Below are 17,388 nucleotides of genomic sequence, written 5' to 3'. Positions count from 1 at the left end.
TTGTCCTGTAGGTGGCGCTCCTGACATGCAAGATTGTAAGCTCTCCACTCTTCCACCAGATCAGATATTGTTCTTCGCAGTTCTCATTGACGTTCATTTCTAACCTACTTCTATACTAATACTATTATTTTGGCAATCGGAAAGCAATGCGGCACCTCAGAGTATTCATCTTCTCTGCCTAATGGAAGCGTCTTCTAATGCAGCTACTGACATATCATGATCTCTCCTTAACGGTGTTATGGCTCTCTGACAAAGAACATGTTGCTTTATATTATTAGGCCAGTATTAGAGCACCTGATCATTGCTGCTGGAATACGCCGGATTTAAGTGTATTTTAGATAATTCATTTATTCCATGTCTCCAGATACAAGACACGAGACTGTCGGCTGTATGTGTGTAATGTATGTGTTATTATCAACAAGTCTAAAGCTACTAGAATATTCGAAGTAGAGCAGGAAAAAACCCTCAGGTATGGTGCTGCAGACTCTTGTAGACAGATGAGGCGGATGCCAAAGGTAATAGGAAAGTCCTCAGCAGGACATTTTATTTAAAAAAAAACAATAAAATGGACAAGATTACGCGTTTCGGGAGGATTCCTCCCTTCCCCTGATCTGAGGAAGGGAGGGATCCTCTCGAAACGCGTAAACTTATCCATTTTATTGTTTTTTTAATAAAATGTCCTGCTGAGGACTTTCCTATTACCTTTGGCATCCGCCTCATCTGTCTACAAGAGTCTGCAGCGCCATACCTGAGGGTTTTTTTCCTGCTCTACTTCTAATATTGACTCCCAGGACGACTTGTTTCCTCCTGCAATCCATCGGCATAGCAGCGACTCTCACTACAGTACCCAGATTATATCGTGGGTGATATGCTTTTTTGCATAGATCTCAAGGTGAGCGGCCATCTATAAGCCCCGTGGGGTTGCCCCCCCACCCACCACCCGATCTATTGAGGGTAAATACACGAGGCGCCATCCATCGGTCCTTTCTTTTCTTTTCTCTACAAAGCTACTAGAAGCCCTAGAGCAGTGGTCTTCAACCTGCGGACCTCCAGATGTTGCAAAACTACAACTCCCAGCATGCCCGGACAGCCGTTGGCTGTCCGGGCATGCTGGGAGTTGTAGTTCTGCAACATCTGGAGGTCCGCAGGTTGAAGACCACTGCCCTAGAGCTCTGTGGCTTTGTACTGCTCCACATTAGCCACTGGAAGAAATCAGAGCTGCAGTGTAAAGCATGGGAGAGAGGAGATGCACATTGAGGCCCTGACGAGACGCTAGCTAGAATAGAGGTTTACTTATGGAAATAATAAATTATCGGCACTAATCTTAGATAATTACTTTTAATTTGAACCGGTTATGAGATTTTACCATATATAACGTGTGCTAACAGGGAGGGTAAGGATATATAGTTTAAAAGTGTCCCCCGCTGGCCACATAACTAGTCCTCCTGGCGAGCAGCTATACTTGCCTAGTCCTGTCTGCTCTGCTGTAATCACGCCCCCTCAGGGTGATTGACAAGCCCGGCCATGGTCCGTGTCATCGCTCTACTCCTTCTGCTTAGGAAGCGGTGATGAGGGCTGTCAATCATGCTGAGGGGGGCGTGATTACAGCTAGAGAAGACAGGACTAGGTAAGTATAGCTCCCCGCCCAGAAAACTACTTACGGGGCTGACGGGGGGGGGGGGAGACATACTAACTTCATATCCTCAACATCCCTATGGACAGGATTTTTCCCAGGGATGATAAGGAAGAAGAGTTTACCATATATAATGTGTTACCATGCTTTGTATATGGTAAAATCCCGTGACCGCTTCTCTTTAAAGAGATCCTCTCATGATCTTGTTAAATTATATAATCCTCCCAGTTCACTCCCCCATCATGATAAACCACCCCCTGCCTTTATTTTTTATAACTTTTTAGTTTTCTACTTTGATATTGCTCTGTATTTCTTGCTCAGTCAGATTCACAGACTGGGAAGGGGCGTTCCCCAGCAGGCGTGACATCATCTGAAGCCATACAGGGGAGAACTTCCTCCCTCACTCTGCTACACACAGCCCAGAGCAGTTCACTGTGAGATAAGCTATTATTGGCTAAGGCTGTACCCCCCCCCCCCTCAGCAATCCAGACTGCATTTCCTGATTTTGGACTTCTGCCAGGCCAGCAGGTGTCCAAAGTCTGTGCAAGAGAGAGGGGGGAAATATGCTCTGGACAAGTAGGGAGACACCTTGTGGCAGCTGTTTTAACCCCTTAAGGACCAGGCCCATTTTGGCCTTAAGGACCAGACCAATTTTATTTTTGCATTTTCGTTTTTTCCTCCTCTCCTTCTAAAAATCATAACTCTCTTATATTTCCATCTTCAGACCCGTATGAGGGCTTGTTTTTTGCGTCACCAATTGTACTTTGTAATGACATCACTTATTTTATCATAAAATGTACGGCGCAACCAAACAAATATTATTTATGTGGGAAAATTGAAAAGAAAACCGCAATTTTGGAAGGTTTTGTTTTCACGCTGTACACTTTCCGGTAAAAATGACATGTTTTCTTTATTCTGTGGGTCAATACGATTAAAATGATACCCATGATTATATTCTTTTCTATAATTGTATCGCTTAAAAAAAATCTCAAACCATTTAAACAAAATTAGTATGTTTTTAATTGCCCTATTTTGACCACCTATATCTTTATCATTTTTCTGTATATGGGGCGATATGAGGGCTCATTTTTTGCGCCATGATCTGTAGATTTTATCAGTATCACTTTTGCTTAGGTTTTACTTTTTATTAATTTTTTATAAATTTTTTTGGGAATAAAATGTGACAAAAAAGCAGCAATTTTGGAATTTTAATTTTTTTACGTTTACGCCGTTCACCGTACAGGATAATTAACAATATATTTTAATAGTTCTGACTTTTATGCATGCGGTGATACCAAATATGTGTATTATTTTTTTTAACGCTTTTTGGGGGGTAAAATTGGAAAAACTGACGTTTTACTTTTTATTGGGGGAGGAGATTTTTCCAATTTTTTTACTTTTTTATTTTAAATTTTTTTTACTTTTTTTAATTTATTTATTATTTACACTTTTTATGTCCCCATATGGGATTATTCATTGCAATAAGTTGATTGCTAATACTGTACTGTGCTATGTATAGGACATAGCACTGATCTGTATTATCGGTGATCTTCTCCTCTGGCCTGCTCGATCTCAGACCAGAGCAGAAGACCCCGGGAGACGGCCAGAGCCAGGTGAGGGGACCTCCGGCCGCCATGCTGGATGATCGGATCGCCGCGGCAGCGCTGCGGGCGATCCGATCATCGGTGCAAAGTACCGCACTGCCGCAGGTGCCGTGATCTGTATTGGTCACGGCATTGGAGGGGTTAATGGCGGACATCCGCTCGATCGCGGATGTCCGCCATTACCCGCGGGTCCCTGGCCGCTCCGGTGCTCGCGATCATGTCGGCGCATAAATGTACGTCATGGTGCGCTAAGTACCACATCACTATGACGTCCATTTACGTCCATTGTCGTTAAGGGGTTAAACACAAAACATAGAAAACTTCATGTTTTTTTAAACAAAGTACATTAGAAAGATTTTTTATTTACCATTTTGTAATGACCGTGCCCATTTAAGCATTAGGCTTCATTTGAATGTCTTGGGTAGATTGAAAAAAAAAAATGTTATTCCTTCTACTCAAAATTGAATTGGCTCCTAGCAGTCATAAATAGACACTGTCATTTCAACAACCCTAATATTTATTATTAGAGAAATCTTCTAAAAAGTTTATAATGGCCAGAAATAGTGCTGCTCCTAATGCACACACAGAGGTCATATTATTCTTAAAAAATTCACCTGAAATGACAGGTAGACTTTAAGAGCCCTATTACGTGACCCCACCCTGCACAGTATACAAGCTCTGATCTTGTAGATCGGCATTCGTTTCCAGAGCCTTTACACTGCTTGAGGTTGGGTGGGGGGGTGACACAGGACTGATTGCTGCACTTATCTCATGGCTGGGTGAATTAAAGGGGTACTCCTCCCCTAGACATTTTATCCCCTATCCAAATGATAGGGGATAAGATGTATAACCGTGGGGGTCCCGTGGCTGGGACCCACTTGTTCTTTGTGCAGCACCCAGAGGTATCACAACCCCCGCCGCCCGATCCGAGCATTCAGAACAAAATGTTCCGGACGCTGGGGGCAGCAGAGTACCCCTTTTAATGAGGTTGTCCAGGATAAGAAAAAACTGAACTGATTTCTTCTAATAACAGCACCACACCTTTCCTCAGGCTGTGTGTGGTATTGCAGCTCAGTTCCTTTGGAACCAAGTTGAGCCAAGTTGTGACACCACAAGCAACCTGAGAACAGGGGTGGATTGTTTTTTAGAAGAAAATGACTCTGCTTTTCTATTTCTGAATAACCCTTTTAAAGGGGTACTCCGCCCCTAGACATCTTATCCCCTATCCAAAGGATAGGAGATAAGATGTCAGATCGCCGCGGCACCTCGCTGCTGGCGACCCACGGGATCCCCGCTGCAGCACCCCGCTGTCATTACTACACAGAGCGAGTTCGCTCTGCACGTAATGACGGGCAATACAGGGGCCGGAGCATCGTTACGTCACAGCTCCGCCCCTCGTGATGTCACGGCCCACCTCCTCAGTACGAGTCTGTGGGAGGGGGCGTGGCAGTCGTCACGCCCCTGCCATAGACTTGCATTAAGGGGACGGGCCGTGATGTCACGAGGGGCGGAGCCATGACGTCACACTGCTCCGGCCCCTGTATCGCCCGTCATTACGCACAGAGCGAACTCGTTCTGTGTAGTAATGACAGCGGGGTGCCGCAGCGGGGATCCCGTGGGTCGCCAGCAGCGGGACCGCGGCAATCTGACTTCTTATCCCCTATCCTTTGGATAGGAGATAAGATGTCTAGGGGCGGAGTACCCCTTTAAGCCTTACCCATTCGATGGGACTAGTAAAAAAAAAATATTTGTCCACAATAAGAAAACCATAGCTGCAAACGGCTCAGTTCAGATCCCACCCCCTGAAATGTAAAGAATGAGAAGTCGCTATGCACCATTAAGGAAATTCTGAGGGTTTTAAGAGTTAATCTAATAAAACCACGCTGGGTAGGTTTGCTGTAATGTTATGGCTCATCAGTATACATCATAAAAAATAAACGACAAAATAAAATCTGTACACTTAAATGGCTAGTAAAGTTTAGATGAAATGTCTGGACAGGAGGGGGTTAACACAAAAAAATCATATGTTTGGGCCAATGCAGTTATCAGACTGACAGCGTGTGAAAGTCAAATGTATGTGTTTTATTAGGATAGTATATCAGGGGTTTTATGTTTGGAGGTGTGGAGGCTGCTTTATGAGGCCGCTTTATTTATTATTCTGTATTTATTGCACAGAACTGCGGTTTTAGCAAGTGTAAATGTCTAATGCCATTAATCACCTCATACATTATACAGCCCGATAAAAGCCAATCTTCTGAGGTTACGTGAGCGCACCTTCAGCGGGTGGCGGGCCAAGTGTTTATGCAGATTTGCGGTATAAGGAATGAGGTCTCGATACGTTTTATCAACCAGCGGCCGATGTCCCTTCACGTTTCTTGGCCAATGAAGGAGCAGTTGTATACCTGACCGCGTGTGATGACGTCTGACTGTACAAGATATAGATAGTACAGTGGTCCCTCAAGTTACAATATTAATTGGTTCCAGGACGACCATTGTATGTTGAAACCATTGTATGTTGAGACCAGAACTCTATGGAAACCTGGTAATTGGTTCTGAAGCCACCAAAATGTCATCCAAAAATAGGAAAAGGTGAGGACTAAAGAATAATAAGTAGATAACTAATGCAGATAAAACAATCCTTTCATATAAAAGTAAGAAAGATCTGCTGGGAGCTGTAAATCGCTGTCTATGTCAGTGTTTCCCAACCAGGGTGCCTCCAGCTGTTGCAAAACTACAACTCCCAGCATGCCCGGACAGCCGTTGGCTGTCCGGGCATGCTGGGATTTGTAATTTTGCAACAGCTGGAGGCTACCTGGTTGGGAAACACTGGTTTATGTAGAGGACAGGAGCTTCTTCAGGGTCCTATACAGTACACACAGTGTCCCTTATGGAGCCGCCCTTACTTGGTGTCCAAAGGAGCAGCTAACCCTGCCACAGGTAAGGAGTAGTACAGAACTTGTAGTTCCTCCCTGTACTGTAGGGGGCACTACCAGACACTTCAGTGATACAGGTGATTTACCAGTAAAATGCCCATTCTGATTGGTCAGTTCTTCCAGCCATTGACCTGTCTATCACAGATCTGAACTGTCTGGACATTGTATGTTGAGTCTGGTTTCAAGTTACAATGGTCCAGAAATAAACATTGTATGTTGAAACTATTGTATGTATGTTGAGGCCATTGTAAGTTGAGGGATCATTGTATTTAGGATACATATAGGACAAGCATGACAACCAAATGCACTGCCTGCTATATAATATAATATAACAGTAACGGAAAAAGGGCCCGAAACCCAGTGCCTGTCGCAGGATCCGCATAACAGTAACAGCAAAAGGGCCCAAAACACTGTGCCTGCCACAGTGCCATAATACAGTAGCGGTCCAGGAATCCTCATAACCATGACAGCAAATAGGAACCAAAGTAGGGATGACTAATGGACACCCCCTGACTATGTAACCCCGTCCATCACTCTCATTATTAATAAGTTCCCGCCCATCTGACTGGTTCCCTGAACTGTCAGTCAAACTATAAACCCTCATATCTCACGAACCGAAGGGTGTATCAAGAAACTATAAAAAGGTGTGTGATTATGGCATCCTGTGTTTTTCTGCACACTATCATTGTGCTCTGCCCCGTTCGGAGCCAAAGAACAGAACCAAATTATTATTATTATTTTTTTAAATATGTAATCTTTATATATACAATGTATTTATATTTGTATTTGTAGGAAGGCAAAGAGTATCTGATGAAGAGCCTGGCATCATGGCTTCCAAGCTTGCAAAAAGATAAGGATGAAGTTCAGGAGGCTCATGACTTGGTAGAGGTAAGATTGGAATTTCTTAAAGGAGATCTCTGGCGAAAAATAACTTATCACTTATCCACAGGATATGGGAGAAGTAGCTCAGTGAGGAGCGTGTGCTGCAGCCAACACTCACTCCATTCATTCCTATGGGAGCGCCAAAAAGACCTGAGTACAGATCTCGGACATTATTGGCACTCCCATAGAAATGAATGGAGCGCGTGCGGTCTACCTGTGGGTGACACGCTCCTCACTGAGAGTACTTATCCCCTGTCCTATGAATAGAGGATTAGTTATTTTTTGCCAGAGTACTCCTTTAAGGGGTTTTCCATCCCTAAAAGTAAACTTTTTATACGTGAGTCGGGGTGCAATGAAAATAAAGAAAGCATGGTCCCCTGCAAAGAGCCTGGAAGGACCTGGAGCCATTGGAACTGCAGTGGCACGGGATCAGGACTGGTGAGTATGCTTTCTTCATTTTATTTGCATCCCGCCTTGCTTCACTTTTAATGTAAGTATTGGCCAACAACAATTTATTTCATGGAGCTTCGCTCCTAATCAGGGGATGGGGGGGGGGGGGGTTAAGCTGCTGCCAGACTCCACTGGTTGCAGCTTTTTCCCCCCCCAAAAACAAAAAGATCAGGCATGCCTGATCCTTCTTTTGCCTGACTTTATCCATTGTATTCTCATGCACATTAGGTTGTCAGCCAGTTCCCGAGTTTGGACTTTTATTTTATGTGTATAGGAGTCTTAAAATTGAGAATTTCCATACATTGATGATTCCGTAAAACCTTTTTGAGATACTCACTCAAAATTGTACAAAATGGAGATAGTCATGCTCCCATTTTTTTTGTCTTCTGTTCTTTATAATCTTGTTGACACAATAACTATTTTAGACCTGATAGAGGATTTGGGATGATACTCCGTCTCTTACAAGTGTAAAACAAGTGTAATAATTGTCTGTCTTGTCTCTTTATGACCTCATTCTTAAAGGACATGTCTATCTTGATACATTTTTAACCCTCCCAGTTCACTCCCCCCCCCCCATCATGATTAACCACCCCTGCCTTTAGTTATCTATTTATTTTTTGTTTTCTACCTTCATATTGTTCTGTATATTCTGCTCACTCTCAGTGAGCTCCACAGACTGGGAAAGGGGTGTTTCCTGGCAGGCGTGACATCATTTGAAGTCCTGCTGGGGAGAACTTCCTCCCTCACTCTTCTACATACTGCCCAGAGCAGTTTAGTGTGAGATGGGCTGTGATTGGCCAAGGTCCCATGAACCCCCTTGCAGCTCTCTGAACTCTACACTCTATACACTGAGCTGAGGTCCCACCTGCATTTCCTGACTTTGGTCTCTGTCAGGCTGATACAGGAGACAATCTGAGAGCAGGGCTGCAGGAAGGACCAGAAGATGGACCCTTGGTGGCCAAACTTTTAGGGGTTAATTTAAGGTTACAAAATTTTATTAATAAGTATATTAGAAAAGTAATTAAAATAGCATAATCTATAACCTAATAATTTTATTACTAATGACAGGTAATAATTGTATTACTAATAACAGGACTGCCTGAACCACAAGTGTGTGATACCTGGTGGCTTCTTTCTCCCCCATCAGTCTTGAATGATCTATCAATCAAGGCTGATGGGCTAAGGAGAAGTTGGCAGGTATCACACCAGATGACCCTTTGTTTAGGCAGCATGAAAATGATACCAGGTTCCATTTGAGGAGATGTTCACAATGCTCCCTGAAATAACTTGAAACTGACTAAAGTAATAATGAATAAAAATTTACTGAGAATGAATTGCTGTAAATCAGACGTTGCTTCTGAATTGTGGTTCAATGGAATCGTTTAGAAAAAAAATAATGAAACCGTCCTGGACAAAAATGTTTGTTCCCTGAACGTAATATTTTGTTGCACAATCATCTGAGGTAGTCCCTGCAATCCAGCTGTCAAGGCTTCTTCTCGAGACTGCAGGTATCTTATAAGATCCTGCTCCAGCTGTCTCAGGTGTCTTCTCCAGACTGCAGGTATCTTGGCCCACTCCTCATAAAATCCTGCTCCAGCTGTCTCAGGTGTAAAGGTGTCTTCTCCAGACTGCAGGTATCTCGGCCCACTCCTCATAAGATCCTGCTCCAGCTGTCTCAGGTGTGAAGATGTCTTCTCCAGACTGCAGGTATCTTGGCCCACTCCTCACATGATCCTGATCCAGTTGTCTCAGGTGTGAGGGTGTCTTCTCGAGACTGCAGGTATCTTGGTTCACTCCTCATAAGATCCTTCTCCAGCTGTCTCAGGTGTGAAGGTGTCTTCTCGAGACTGCAGGTATCTTGGTTCACTCCTCATAAGATGCTGCTCCTGCTGTCTCAGGTGTGAAGGTGTCTTCTCGAGACTGCAGGTATCTTGGTTCACTCCTCATAAGATCCTGCTCCAGCTGTCTCAGGTGTGAAGGTGTCTTCTCCAGACTGCAGGTATCTTGGTTCACTCCTCATAAGATCCTGCTCCAGCTGTCTCAGGTGTGAAGGTGTCTTCTCCAGACTGCAGGCTTCAGCTCCTTTTTCAGATGTTTAGTAGGATCTAGATCAGGGCTCATAAAAGCCACTTCACAATAGTCCAATGTTTTGCTCTGGGTGTTTTTATCTGTGTGTTTTGTGTCATTATCCTGTTGGAGGAACCATGACCTGCTACTGAGACCAAGCTTCCTGACTCTGGGTAGCACATTTTGCTCCAGAATGCCTTGATAGTCTTTAGATCTCATTGTACCCTGTGCAAGTTCAAGATAACCTGTGCCAGATGCATAAAAAATGCCCCAAAACAAAACTGAGACACTTTTTAAATTTGCTTTCAACAGTGTTGTCCTCCTTGGTCATATTCCATTAGGTCTACACCGATGCAAAGTGGGATCTGACTATGATGGACCTTGACCATAGAGTTCATCTCTAACGTCTTTGGAAGTTGTTCTGGGCTCTTTGGTTACCATTCGTATTATCTGTCTTTTTGATTTGTCATTGGTTTTCCTCTTTTTGTGCAGGAAGGTTGACTACAGTCCCGTAGGCGTTATACTCCTGAATAGTATGTGACATGTTTGTCTATCAGTTTCTTTCTAATCTCTTGAGACAACTCTCTCCTTGGTTTTCTATGGTCCATGTACAATGTGGTCCACACCATGATACCAAACAGCACAGTGACTACTTTTTACTTTGTAAGGCCGAGTTCACACTACGGAGTTTCCAACAGGAATCCCACTTCTGAATTTTGGTCGGAAATTTCACTGCCTTTGAGTAAAATTCCTTAAACCCATTCACACTGCAGAATTTCTGACTGAAAATTCCAATCTAAAAGTTCATTCAGATCATTGAACTTGCTTAATGTTCTGGCAGACATTGCTTTCTATCTGAGCGGCAATGTCCGCGCGCCGACTGATTCAGTACTCAGAATCTCCAGCTTGAATTTTTCTGCCCGCAGATTGTGCAGCATGAACCTGGCCTAAAAAGGCGACTGAAGAAGTTTGGGGACCAATGTGACGCTAATTTCAGGATACACCATGGGTTAAAGGGTACCATCATTTTTGTCCAGGACAAGTTCATTATTGTGTTTTTCAAAATGATTCTGTTGAACCACAATTCTAAAGCAATGTCTAATTCTTATGTTAATTTTCAGTAAATTTTTATTCATTTTTACTTTTGTCAGTTATTTTGGGGAGCATTGTGGGTTTTTCTGTCTTTAAAGAGTACTTCTCATGATTTTTAGAATCCTCCCAGTTCACTGTCCCCATCATGATAAACCACACCTTGCCTTTATTTTTAGTATTTGTTAGTTTTCTACTTTGATATTGCTCTGTGTTTTCTGCTCAGTCTCAGTCAGATTCACAGAGTGGGAAGGGGCGTTCCCCAGCAGGCATGACATCATCTGAAGCCATACAGGGGAGAACTTCCTCCCTCACTCTGCTACACAAATCCCAGAGCAGTTCAGTGTGAGATTAGCTATGATGGGCTAAGTCTGCACACACCCCCCTCAGCACTCCAGACTGCATTTCCTGATTTTGGACTTCTGCCAGGCCTGCAGGAGTCCAAGGTCTGTACAAAAATGGGAGTAAATGTACTCTGGACAAGTAGGGAGACACCTAGTGGCAGCTTTTTTAAACACAAATAAAACATAGAAAACTTAATTTTTTTTAAACAAAGTACATTATAAAGATTTTTTATTTACCATAAGGAGCTCAATAGCAAAAATTAGTTTTAACCCCTTAAGGAGTCAGCCCATTTTCACCTTAAAGACTCGGACCTTTTTTGCAATTTTTACCACTGTCACTTTATGCATTAATAAATCTGGGATGCTTTTACCTTTTATTCTGATTCCGAGAGAGTTTTTTCATGACCTATTCTACTTTAACATAGCGGTAAATTTTCGTCGTTATTTGCATAATTTCTTGGTGAAAAATCCCTAAATTTCTAGACCAATTTCTCTTGAGTATGGAAATACCTCATATGTTGACATAAAGTGCTCTGCGGGCTCACAACATAGCTCAAGAGGGAAAAAGCAACTGTGGGATTTTTTAAAACAAATTTTGCTGTCATGCTTTGTGGGGGCCATGTTGCATTTAGGAAGCCCCCATGGTACCAAAACCGCAAAAAAAATCATATGTGGACGTTAAGTGCTCTGCTGGTGCACTACAATGCTCAGAAGAGAAGGAGCAAAATTTGGCTCTTTGAAAGAGAATTTTGCTGAAATGGGTTTTTTGGGGGGCATGTTGCATTTAGCAAGTCCCCATGGTGCCAGAACAGCAAAAAAAAACAAAAACAAAAACAAAAAAAACACATGGCATACTATTTGGGGAAACTACACTCCTCATAGAATGTAACAAGGGGTACAGTGAGACTTAACACCTCACAGGTGTTTGACGGGTTTGCATTGAACTTGGAAGAGAAAATGAAAATGTTCTATTTCATTTTCACATGGTGTAATAGGGGAAAAAGCCCCCAAAATTTGTAGTGCAATTTCGCCTGAGAAAGAAAATAGGATGTTAAGTGCTCTGCGGCCGCACTGCAATGCTCGGAATAGAAGGAGCGCTATTGGTATTTTGGAGTGAAAAATTTGTTGCAATTGAAGTCAGGGGGCCATGTACGTTTACAAAGCCCCCATTGTGCAAGAACAGCATGTGACACTATTTTAGAAACTACACCTCTCAAGGAATATAACAAGGGTTATAGTGAGTACTTACACCTCACAGGTTTTTTCAACAGTGGGCCGTAAAAGTTAAAGAATTGATTTTTAACACCGAATTGCTGGTATTAACCAAAACATTTTTAGTTTCACAAGTAGTAAGAGAAAAAAAGCTCCTCAAAATTATTAGCCCAATTTCTCCAGAATAAGGAAATACCCCATAAATGGTGGTAAAGCACTATGCAGGTGCAAAACAGGGCTTAGGATTGAGACAGCACCGATGGGATTTGAGGCCTAAAGTGGTGTTCTGCACTGCAATAATTGAGGTTCTGAAAACACCCCGGCAAGTGACCGCAATTTTGAAACTACACCCCTCAAGGAAGGTAACAAGGGGTACAGTGAGTACTTATACCTCACAGGTTTTTTGAACAGTGGGCCGTAAATTGAAAAATTTGATTTTTTTTTTTACATAAAAATGCTGGGGTTACCCAGTTTTTAACATTTTCAAAAGGGAAATGGGAGAAATTGGGCTACAAACTTTGTAGGGCTTTTTCTCCTGCCTATGGAAATACATCCACGTATGGGGTAATGTGCTGGGCGGGCGCACAACAAGGCTCAGAAGTCATAGAGATCTGTTTGCATTTGTGGCCTATGGCATATCAGTAGCTGACGGTTACATACAAACACCCACATGTGACACCATTACAGAAAGTACCCACCCTGAGGAATGGGTACAGGGGTAAAGAGGAAATTTTGAAAGCACGGGTGTTTACTAAATTTATTTTCCAGGAATGGATGAAGGGTAGCTTTTGAAAATTGCAATTTTCAACCTATGCTCTGCTTCATCTTTCTGGGAACAACTAACATGTGACTCCGAATTGTCGCCTGGAAATACGACAGAGCTCAGCGAGAACTCTTCGCATTTGAGGCGGATGTTTCTTAGTGACCTAACAGTTACATACATTCAGAGGGAAATACAAGAAAGGAACACCCACGTGTGAGCCTATTACAGACAGGACACCCCCTAGGGAAGGTGTATAGGGTGAAGTGGAGATTTGGAACAGATGGGTGTTCCCTAAATTTATCTTCTAGGAATGGATAAAGTGTAGTTTGGGGGAAATGAAAATTGCAATTTTAGAACTGATATGCCAATTATTTTCCCAGATTGATGACCCAGAGTACAGCCAAAAGTAAAAATGATGCCCGCCCCAAACCCTATTCTCTGAATCATCATTCTGGGAATGTGATGTGTGTGGCCGACCTTAACCTGTGACCTCTAATGCGCAACCCGCTCAGGTGGGGAGAGAGCGCTGCGCATTTGAGGCAACTTGTAAACCCCCCAATGCTGTTGACTCTGTGTTCCATGACCCATTTTTTGGGGGGGAAAAAATAAAGAAATTATCAGGGGTATTAGGAAAGAGGTTTTTTATTTTATTATTATTTTTTTTTTCGGGGGGTTAGGTTTCAAATTTTGAAGACAATGTACTCTGGATTGTGGTACATTGGAGTAGAATTTTGGGGAATTAAAATTAGGGAAAAGGAATATAGATTTAGTACTCCATGGAAGTGTGATACTCCCTGAAGCAGTTTTTAATGCAGAGGCCCGGATGATCGGGGCAAGTGTCACATTGAGTGGTGGTGTCCTTCCGAATCCCCCTCTTGTGATCGTCCCTTCTTTCCAGTGTGGGGGACCTCACCTGCAAAGTGTTGGCCTGGGATGATCCGGGCGACCATAGTTCCAGAGGTGCTCTGACCCGCTGTTTGGCGGTCACCAAAGATGAGTGCCTTTTAGAATCCTTTTAGCTTTTACCTAATCAGTGGTGTGCGCACTGATTAGCGCTTGGTGGCAGCAGGGGGCGCAGAAGTCAGGTGGGGAGGTCTGGACACTTGTACACAGACCCCCACACAAAAAAGCCCAAAAATTTTATAAAAAAACATATAAAACCCGAAAAAAAGCACCTGCCTGAAACCCCCCAAAAAAACGCTGATCAGTGATAAATCACTGACAGCGGTAAGGCAGGCCGAACACACAGGTATGGTCCATCCACACAGCACAGGCCTGCTTCTGGTGGCACGGACCGACTAAAGGTGCAAAAAAAAAAAAAAAAAGAAAAAGCGCCTGCACCACAAAAAATGCTGATCAGTACTACAGGACTGATCAGCGGCGGGTGGGGTTTAGCAAACGGTGACGGACACTCTTTTATATGGAAGAGGGACGGCCACACAGTTTAGCAAAAAAAAAAAAGTCTGTTTCCCCCCCCAAAAAAAACACTGGGGGCAGTCCGCAGCGACCCTGTAGGGCCCGGGTTACCCGGCTAAAGGTGCTGTGGACACCTACAGACGGTACGCTGGAAAAAAAATGTAATTAAGAAACTGTGCCTGCCTAACTAAAGCTTTCCCTAAACGCTATTGTGCCAGGGGGCACATAACAATGTCGGATGGCACTTTTTTTTTCTTTTTTCTTTTTTTACTCTGAGGGGGGAGATGCAGCACGGGGCTCCATCCTGCTCAGCACCAGACACAAAATGGTGCTGATCAGAATGGAGCAGCATGCTCTTGCTCTCCTCCCCCCTCCTCATACAATATGATTGTCACTGCGACCTCCCAATCACAGCTGTCCTGGTGGTGGTGGTGGTGGCGGTGGTGGTGATGGTGGGGGGGCCATGGCAACACTGCCACCTCCCAGGACAGTACGGATGATGATTGGTGGTGTATATTTCACCTCTGACTGTGCCCCCCCCCCCCATGACCCGGAATCGCCGCAGATCGCCAGTTTGTATCCTTAGAACCCCTCTCAGCACTGTGCTGGGATGCCTGCTGAATGATTTCAATAGGCATCCTGGTCCAGTCCCCACCCGGTGAGTGGCGGGGACCGAAATTCCCACGGGTGTACCTGTACGCCCTGGGTCCTTGAGGATCGGGCATGCAGGGCAAGCCTATATGCCCTGCGTCCCCAAGTGGTTAATGACCATTTAACAGAAGGGTACCAACAATTTTCTCCATATAGATAGGAGCTATAACCATGCCCATTATTGGATATAACCCAACTTTCCCAGATATTGTCACTAAATAGAATGGTAAGTGGAAATCTTGATACATTATCACTAGTTTACTTATTGTTCTACGTTTATTCCCTATGGTTCATCCCTGTTGCTTTTAGATAACATTTAATGTATATGTTGAGATCCGAAGGATCTGACTGTGCAGGATTTACGCTTCTCATACTAATGCCTGCCATGGGTCAGCAGCATAAATAGTTAACTTTTTTTTTTTAAATAGCATTTGAAGTATTTGTCCTGTCTGTGTAGTGGACCGAATTTCACAGCAGTAGCAGCAAATTGAACAAGTATCTCCACAGGAAATGATTGCAACACAAATAATGAGTTGTCAGAGGACGCTGGGTCCGCGTGTGAGTTATGGTCGGCCCCGCATCCACTACATGGCTGCAGGATGGGAGTGGGAGATGGGTAGATGGGAAAGAACTGCCTGGTAAAAAGTGAATTATACCGCGCTTAGAATTACAGGTGATCACGTTACATTAGTCGCCTCTATAAAGCTTTCTTGTATTTGATTCATCTCTCATCTTACATCATAACATCAGTAATGTAGGAGTGCTGCGTGATGCAGAAGGACATGATTGTGATATTAGTATCTGAAATGCATCAGTCACTGATAAATATTTTTAGGTAGAAGCATTATTTCTGGCCATTATATAACTTATCAATGACATTTTTGTTTTTTTGTTATGTTTTTTTATGTTTTTTGTTTTACCAGTTGCAGGCACAGTATCTAATTTGTTGTTCCTGAGCTACTGGGTAGAGACTAGCCTCTATGATGACTCCCATACACTGCACACACACAGGAGGTGATATGGCTGCCATATATCTCTAAAGCCCACCCACAGTAGAAGCAGCAGCATGGAGGACATTATACAGCAGGGTAAGCTGTAAAACCACAAGCTGCTGTTGCTCTGTCCCTGTGAGTCCCTCTGCCTCTGTCTCTCTCATGCCATATCCCCCCTCTCCATAAACTTACATGGGCAGCCATAACTTGATCCATCAGTGAGCTGATCTGACTTTGTGCTAATTTGATCAGTTTTTGGAGAGTGATTGAGTTTAAGTCCCACCCCCCCCCCCCCCCCCCCCTTCCATACTAAACCTTTTGACTAAACCTGCAGATTATGGCATGAACAGTTGACCTTCTGTGTATGAAGGCCTTAAAACTTATATATGCAATGTTTCACCAGTTTTCCCCTCTGCAGGCACCATGAGGGAGATTTATCAAAACCTGTGCAAAGGAAAAGTTGCCCAGTTGCCCATAGCAACCAATCAGCTTGCTGCTTTCATTTTTAACAAGGAGTTGTCCAGAGCAAGTGGACAACTTTTCCTTTGAACAGGTTTTGATAAATCTCCCCCCATATCTAGTTTTCAGTTGTCCCTGAAGAGAAACTAGTCTCTATGAGGTCTCCTAAACAATGCAGACTCTCAGAGGAGGGGAGAGTTCTGCTCTATATCTCTATAGCACACCTGCAGAAGCATGACATTCTAGAGCAGTAGTAAGCAGTGTAAGCTCTTAATCAAGCCCTGGGTGACATACAACACTCACTACAAGCCCCTGTAGCCCTGTCCTGGTGAGTCTATTTGCCTCTGTCCCTCTCCAGCCACTTTACACAATCTATACCCCCCCCCCCCCTCCCATAAGCTGTAAATGCTTTAGCTAATCTGATTTTTGCCTTTTTGTATTGAATCTAAGGCCCAATACATCTCATTAGATATATGTTGACAAAACCTGCAGATTTTGGCATGGCCAGCTGGCCATCTAATGCATATTGAGGGCCTTCCAACTCTTCCCCCGACAGATGATACCGTGGAAGAAAAGGATCTGGGCATGTTGAATTTTGAACTAGTCTTTGTTCATTAGGAGATAAGTTACCACCAGAGGAGTCTAGCAACAGATATCCCCCTCCCTTCCGAATACATGCTGGCACAACTAAGCTGTTCGTTCACTTCTCTTGGGGTAGGAGATCTGAAGAGTTATGTGTCAGCTGAACAACTGTCTTACGTGTATGGCACCTTAAAGGGGTATTCCACCCCTAGACATCCCCAGATCGCGGCTGCAGCACCCCAGACATCCGGTGCACGGTCACGACCCCTCAATGCATTGCTGGGGAGCTAAGATGTCTAGGGGTGGAGTAC

General features: G+C 43.7%; 2 protein-coding genes across 2 annotated transcripts in view; one reads left to right on the top strand and one right to left on the bottom strand.

Annotated features, from left to right (window-relative positions):
• Positions 1–17,388, top strand: part of LOC130272994 (uncharacterized) — a 443,176-nt gene that overhangs the window by 39,019 nt on the left and 386,769 nt on the right. The window contains exon 7 of the mRNA XM_056519091.1: positions 6,963–7,058. Coding sequence (XP_056375066.1) covers positions 6,963–7,058 — 96 coding nt within the window. The remainder of the gene's footprint in view (positions 1–6,962; positions 7,059–17,388) is intronic.
• The window catches only part of MINDY3 (MINDY lysine 48 deubiquitinase 3), a 201,816-nt gene that overhangs the window by 177,004 nt on the left and 7,424 nt on the right, over positions 1–17,388 (bottom strand). The gene's annotated exons all lie outside the window — the stretch shown is intronic.

The sequence above is a fragment of the Hyla sarda genome, chromosome 5 (assembly GCF_029499605.1).
Source record: "Hyla sarda isolate aHylSar1 chromosome 5, aHylSar1.hap1, whole genome shotgun sequence".
Lineage (NCBI taxonomy): Eukaryota > Metazoa > Chordata > Amphibia > Anura > Hylidae > Hyla > Hyla sarda.
This window is presented reverse-complemented; position numbering and strand designations above follow the sequence as displayed.